Raw genomic sequence first — 6,908 nt, 5'->3', positions numbered from 1 at the left:
GCCACGCCTTGGTGGCAGGCCTTGCCGGTAGAGCTGAGAGCGAAGCCACAGGGAGTGACCCCACCGCCCCTTGGGAACCCGTGTGTGTGCTGGGAGAAAGAAGCGAGACACCAGTTCACCCTGCCTGTGGGGGACCTGTGAGCCCTCCCTCTAAGGTGCCAGCTGTCTCCACAAGGAACTTGGCCTGTGCTTCCTTAACTCCATGGTTCATGGTGTCCTCGTGCACCCATAAGCTGGGTGCTCTGCTATGTGTCCATGTGCCTGCTGGTGTTTTGCCTTTTTTTTTTTTTTTTTTTTTTTTTTGCCTGCTTTTAGGAGTATGGACTGTGGTGGTTGGAGGGAACTTCGAAGCCACTTTTTTCCTTTCTTGGCAGCTTCCCTGGAAACTGGGCCCTCTGCTGCCGTGTGGCAGAGTGATAGAAATGTGACGAAATGGGGCGTGGGTTTCCCAGCAAGCCGCTCTGGGGCTCCGTGGCAAGTCTCGTGCCCAGAACCAGCTTGCCGCCCCCTCCTGGCCAGAGCTGGCGGCAGCAGATTGCTGATGGCCACACACTAGGGGTCAGCAGGAGGAGAATGGGGCATGTGCGGAAAGTGGAGGGGACCGGGGGCTTGTGGGAAAGAGGAAGGCTGTGATTGGAACGCGTGTTCCTAGCATCATGGTTCCTATCAGCCACAAGGTGGAGGTGGACCACGCAGCCCTCCAGCAAGGAGTGCACGGCAGGGGGCGCTCTGCGGACAGTGGCACAATGAGACCAGCCAGGCACAGCGGGACAAGTCACATGGGAGTCCACTCCCAGGGGTTCCTAGAGGAGTGGCGCTCACAGAGACACACAGCAGCAAGCTGGGGCCAGGGGCTGCGAGCTGGTGCTGTGGGCAGGCAGACTTTCACTTGGGAGGAGAAACCGCGTTCTGGAGACAGACAGCGCCCATGGGCGTGACTGCCGAATGCCTCTGCGCTGTTGGGCTGAGGAAGGGCAGGACCCCCTCCCTGGCTCACGTGAGCATGCGCGTGGCTGGTCCTCACAGCCCTTCCCCTGGCAGGGCCGCTGCGGGCCCCTGGCGGAGATGACCCAAAGACACCTCTGTTTGGTTCCGACGAGAATTCAGCCAGGAATAAATCACACACGTGATCCAGGCCAGGAGTGCAGGAGCCTTTCTTTTCTTTTCTTTTCTTTTTTTTTTTTATACACAGAAATTTGGGTCTATTCTTTAGCTTAGGAAATTCAACTACAGACTTAAAATTATTATGCATCGGCGGTCTTCGTCATGAAGATCGTTTTTGTTCATCTTTCTAACAGGCAGATAAAAATGTAAAACATATTTATTAACTGAACACAGTTGGCCAAGCCATTCCGTGTAATAGAACGCGGTAGAGAGAGGGGCTTCCCCGCGAGGCAGGTCCCTCGGCCTGAAGACAGTACCAAAACCAGAGCAAAAGATCCGAGTCCACAGCGCCCCTTTGCTGAACCCCACACCCCAGCACAAAGGCAACCTAGGGACAAAACAATCGACACGTACAGTAGGCAAGTTTGTACAGCAGCAGTGCGGGTTTGCTGTGCGGGATGCATCGGCCGTGGGCTCTGTCGGTACGTGTGCGGCAGAGCGTGGAAAAGCAGCCGGTAGTGGAGCGCGCACAGCTCGTCACATTCCCTTCCCATGCGGCCAGAGACCCTCGACACATTGAGTTGCCCTTTTTGCTGTTGTTGACACAAGGACGTCTGGGAACGATTTACAAATGGGTAACATTCTCAATGTGCCCTTTAGAAAAAAAGGGATGGCTTTTAAGTGATCTGTAGCTGGCATCTGGAAAGTGGGATTTTCGTTTCTCACCGAAATTCCTTGGCCGGAGATCTGGCTGGGCCTGCTCAGGGGGGGCGGGGAGGGGGGACAAGGCGTCCGTGATAGCGGTGGGCGCTCGTGTGGATGCCACTGGCTCAGGTGCGGCTGGGGTGGGCTCAGCTGCTAAGGGCGCCCATCTGCCCTGCCCCATTCCCATCCTATGTCCCCCGGCTAGCGCCTCCTGGCAGCTGAGCCCTAGGCCCCGGGGATAGATGGAAGCTGCACTGCCCGTCTCACCGGCGTCACTATGGGCGTCCATCCTTGGAACTCCGGGGCGCGAGGAAGGCTGGCCTTCTCTTCATTTCCCTCCCAGGGCATCGTTCATGCAGGGTGAACTGGCTTGTTGCGCTGGGTGCCCACGGTGCCAGGAGCAGGAGTCCTAAGTGTGCCCGCGACAGAGTGCTCCAGGGCACTGAGCTTCCGCACTGGATTCCCCGATGGCGTCGGAAAGTGGCGGCGGACACAGATCCGTGCCTCGTCCTTTGCCTGTGCCACGGACGACACTGAGGTGGCGCAGCACAGGGTGGGAGTGCAGTCGGAGGCGCCGGGGCTGATGGAGGATGCACGGGCCCTGCCCCTCGGCCGCTTTCTGCGGCACCCGTGGCCACCGCGTTGCCCTTCGCGCCTGGCACTGGGGCCGCCTGGCTCCGCGCTCTGCCAGGTCTGCCCACCGCATCCGCACCTTGCACACAGCGCTTCATGCTCTTGCGGACAAAGAGAGGCACCAGGCAGGGGGGAGGGCTTGCAGTGGAAAAGCGAAGGAAGCTGAGACGAAAATGCACCCTGCCACCTCCTGAAGGGGACCATTCTCACCAGTGCTTTGGTATTTTCCTTTTAAATTAAAAAAATTCCATCAAAAGGGTTGTGTCCTCTACAGGCAGGGGTCTCCTTGGGACTGGCAATGGATGAGGGCTTCTGAGGGGCACAAGGAATCGGGACACACAGACTGCTTCCCTGAACAAGCGCCCTACATTCAGTAATGACATTTCAAAGTGAAAACGCCTGCGAAGAGGAATGGAAAGATCATGCCACTAAATAGTTCCTTATTCTGTAAATATGCATCATGTCATACACACACACACAGATGCACACACGCGCACCCTTGCCGACTGCAGCTCCCCCAGGGCGGGGTAGAGGGCGCTCTCTAGCCCGGAGCACCTGCCTTTCGCGGGGAGGAAAATGTTTGATCGCATTGCTTCCCCGAAAACCCGCAGCAGCCCTCCCGCTGCCTGCACAGCCCATGTGGCGAACACATGGTAGAATTGTAGTTTTCGTTAAAAAAGAAGCATCGGTAGAAAGAAAGGTGGCGGACGCACCTATTCCACTCCCTGCCTTTCTTTTCCTCATTCTGCCTTGGATGAAGAGCCTCCCCCTCCTCTTCCTCGGTCCCAAGCAGAGGCCTGTGGCAGGCTGCACCCTTCTCGAATGGACGTGGCTCAGCCACCTCTCCGCAGGTGTGCGGGCTCCCATGTGTGTGTGCGCGTGCGTGCGTGTGCGCGCGTGACTCCGTGAGTCCAAGTGTGTGCGTGTGCGTGTGCCGACGACAGTTCCGGTTAGAGGGACGTCTCCACGCTGTGGAGCGGGCTCCCGGGGCTGGAAGAGAATGCTGAAGAGGTAGCTGACTTGGTGACATGCGTGGTCAGGTAGATGCCGCTGTCGATGGCGTTGTTGTTCTGGTTCGGGGACAGGGGCGGCGGGGCCCGCAGGCGCTCCTCGTTCTCATCCACATCCGTGTCATCGATGAGTGGGATGTTGTGGGTGTAGTCGTTGATCAGAAACTCGGGCGTTGCCATGAAATTATGGATGGAGCTCTTGGATTCCGGTTTCTCCAGGCCTTCATAGAGCGAGCTACGGAATGCTTTCACCACCCGGATCTGCAGTAGGAGGTGGAGGGACAGGGGCCCGAGGTGGGAGCAGGAGGGGGGACAGGAGAGGAGAGGAGGGCAGTGGAGGGGGAAGGGGGGACAAGAGGAGAGGAGACGTGATCAGTGGCTGGCTGCTGCTGGCGGGTCTGCCCACGTCAATGGCCCGGGTCCTCACGTGATAAATACTCCACTGCCGGGTCGTGGGGCACAGGGTGGCTCTGCCTGGCCTTGGACTTGTCTGCTGACACCCCCGCCCCCAGGCAGGAAATCTGGAACCCAAGAGGTGCCGCCCTAGACTCTGGGCGGCTGCCTCCCTGCTCCTCGCTCTGGGGGCAGGGCCGCCTTATGTGCTCCCTGGGGTCACGACTCAGCCCGCCTCCCATTCTGGTCTAAAAGAAAGACAGTTTGGAAAAGGGAGAGCACTGGGGAGTGGGCCTGCTACTTTTCCTTGCTGGACAGCCACAGTGAAGAACCTTTGGGAAAGAGAGACGCGTTGCTGGTCTTCCTGCTCTGCTCCCATCTCCTGCCTGGCTTCTTCCTCTCCTCTCTGTCCGGACCTTTCTGCCTTGGCCAGGGCACTGACCGGTGGCACAGTGCCCCCTGGAGGCCGACACTGAAAATGCTCCTGAAAACCGCCACAGCTGGCATCTGCTGAGACTGTCCCATGCCGGTGCCCTGTGGTCTTCTTTCTGCTCCCGTGCCCCACCTGAGTCCTCGGCCTCCTTCAGCCAGCCCTCTCCTGCAAGCGCACGTCCATGGGGTTTGCCATATTCTCGCTGGGCCCAGGGTTTTTTACATTGGCCGTCTCCATCACATTTCTAGACCTCAGGCTAGCAAACTGCCCACAAGGAAGAGCTCCCCGCCAAGCCCCGGACTTGTCCGACACAGCAGCAATGACCCCTCCTTCCAATGGCTGCCGCACCTCCACTTAGACAGGCACCCGAGTTTCATCGCGGTTACAAACCACCGAGTATAGGCCGGTGCCGTGGCTCACTAAGCTAATCCTCCGCCTGTAGCGCCAGCACCCTGGGTTCTAGTCCCAGTTGGGGCGCCGGGTACTAGTCCCGGCTGCTCCTCTTCCAAGCCAGCTCTCTGCTCTGGCCCAGGAGTGCAGTGGAGGATGGCCCAAGTGCTTGGGCCCTGCACCCCATGGGAGACCAGGGGGAAGTACCTGGCTCCTGGCTTCGGATCGGCACAGTGCCAGCCGTAGCGGCCACTAGGGAATGAACCAACGGAAGGAAGACCTTTCTCTCTGTCTCTCTCTCACTGTCTATAGCTCTCTCACTGTCTAACTCTGCCTGGCAAAAAACAAAAAAACAAAAACAAAAACACCGAGTACTGCCTCTCTTTGCTCCCCACCCACTCCCCTGCCAGTCCCCCAGCCTGGGCTCCATACTGCTTCTTCTTCTTCTTTTTTTTTTTTTTTGACAGGCAGAGTGGACAGTGAGAGAGAGAGACAGAGAGAAAGGTCTTCCTTTGCCCTTGGTTCACCCTCCAATGGCCGCCGCAGCCGGCGCACCGCGCTGATCCAATGGCAGGAGGCAGGTACTAATCCTGGTCTCCCATGGGGTGCAGGGCCCAAGCACTTGGGCCATCCTCCACTGCACTCCCTGGCCACAGCAGAGAGCTGGCCTGGAAGAGGGGCAACCAGGACAGAATCCGGCGCCCCGACCGGGACTAGAACCCGGTGTGCCGGCGCCACAAGGCGGAGGATTAGCCTAGTGAGCCGCGGTGCCGGCGTTCCATACTGCTTCTAGAAGCCGTCAGCATGCCGTGGCCTGAGAACTAACTTTGGCCCTCTGTCTCTCAATAAAGTTTCATGGACACACAGCCTTGCGCACCATTCTCTGTGCTACTTATGGTGCCTTTGGGGTCGAGACCAAGTGCAGCGCTCAGAAAGTCTCCCTTGGGCCTCTGTCCCCAGACTGCCTTCTGATGCAGAAACTGACAGTGAACTTGGCCTTTCTAATGGGAGGCAACCAGCTTCCCTTTTCGTCAGCCAAGGCCTCTGTTGCCTCAGTCTTTAGGCCTCGCTTGGCCACACCCTGCTCCTTGCTGACTGGGTCACCTCATTTGGATCTGGGCCAAATGGCCAGGCCAGGCCCCTGCACCTGGCTGAACTTCAAAGCTATTCCCTGTGAAGGGCAGGCAAGGCCACGGGGCCAGCCCTTCTCCCCCAGCACTGGGCTGGCCCCCGCGGGCTCCTGCCGGTGCTCGGCCCGGGTGCAGCCTGCCTGGTACAGAACAGTCCTTCCGCCAACACCTGGGGAATGCACCAGTGAACGAGCGGACTGCCTGCGGGTGGCACGGCCACCGTGCTCCAGCTGCTGCAGCTCAGGGCCCCGAGCCCGGCTGGCATCCCCGCGCCGTGAGCGCCCCCACTGCTGGTGAGTCAGCTTGCTCAGGCTCTGTGTTCCCTGCACTCGGCTCTTGGCCTAGGCCATGGGCCAGGGCCTCTGCACGTACCTTGTGCTGCAGGGCACACTTCCTTCCTGGGCAAGGAATTCAGGGAACAGCAGCAAAGGCTTCTCGGGCAGGCCCGGCTGGAGGCTGAGCTGGAGCCAAGGGCGCTCACGGATACGTCCACGGCCCTGGCTTTCCATGTCTTCCCGCCCAGGGAAGCCAGCCGGGTGCCACCGAGGCCGAGTGGAGGGCTGTGGCTTCCCCCAGAGCCCCCAGCTTCTCCCCTCTGGATCAGCCTCTGCGTCTCCCGAAGGGGACCTCAGCACCCTCAAGCCCGGCGTGGCCATGCCCAGCCCATCAGGCCGCCTGGACGCCAACAGCGCCACTGGCACCCCATCCGCGTGGGTATGCGTAGCCAGCGCCCCCGCTCCCTGTGCCAGCTAGCTGCCTGCCTGTGGAGGGCCAGCAGAGCTATTGAAGACACGGAAGCGGCGTCCAGGGAGGGGAGGTGCGCTCACAGCTCTGGCTAGGATGTCTCGAGGACCGAGAGGGTGGGGCCTCTGCGGGAGCCGCCGCCCTGCTTCTCTGCTCCGTCTCTGTGACTTCATTTGCTTGGATGCCTCCCACCGTCCCCGACCACTGCTGCCCCCAGAAGTGCCTCCCGCTGGGGTGGGGCTCCCACCTGCCCAGGGCCTTGTGCGCCTCATCCTCGAACGTGGTTGGACATCTCACCTGGGGCTCAGGCCCAACAGGCCCTGAACCCCACGCCAACCTCTTCACCCCTTCCCTCGCTGCTGCCAC

At 59.9% G+C, this 6,908-nt stretch overlaps 1 protein-coding gene across 5 annotated transcripts in view; it reads right to left on the bottom strand.

The window, feature by feature from the left end:
- Positions 1-1,130: 1,130 nt before the first annotated feature.
- ATP2B3 (ATPase plasma membrane Ca2+ transporting 3) overlaps positions 1,131-6,908 on the bottom strand; it is a 48,881-nt gene continuing 43,103 nt past the window's right edge. For 3 of the 5 annotated variants that reach the window (XM_070066752.1, XM_070066754.1, XM_070066753.1), the window contains one exon: positions 1,306-3,713. In XM_070066752.1, coding sequence (XP_069922853.1) covers positions 3,688-3,713 — 26 coding nt within the window. In that variant the 3' untranslated portion in view covers positions 1,306-3,687. Of the gene's footprint in view, positions 3,714-6,908 lie in introns of all 5 variants that reach the window. The other 2 variants (XM_070066749.1, XM_070066751.1) reach the window with 1 other exon arrangement.

The sequence above is a fragment of the Oryctolagus cuniculus genome, chromosome X (assembly GCF_964237555.1).
Source record: "Oryctolagus cuniculus chromosome X, mOryCun1.1, whole genome shotgun sequence".
NCBI classification, from domain to species: Eukaryota; Metazoa; Chordata; class Mammalia; order Lagomorpha; family Leporidae; genus Oryctolagus; species Oryctolagus cuniculus.
The sequence above is the reverse complement of the archived record's forward strand: the minus strand, read 5'-3'. Positions and strand labels throughout refer to the sequence as shown.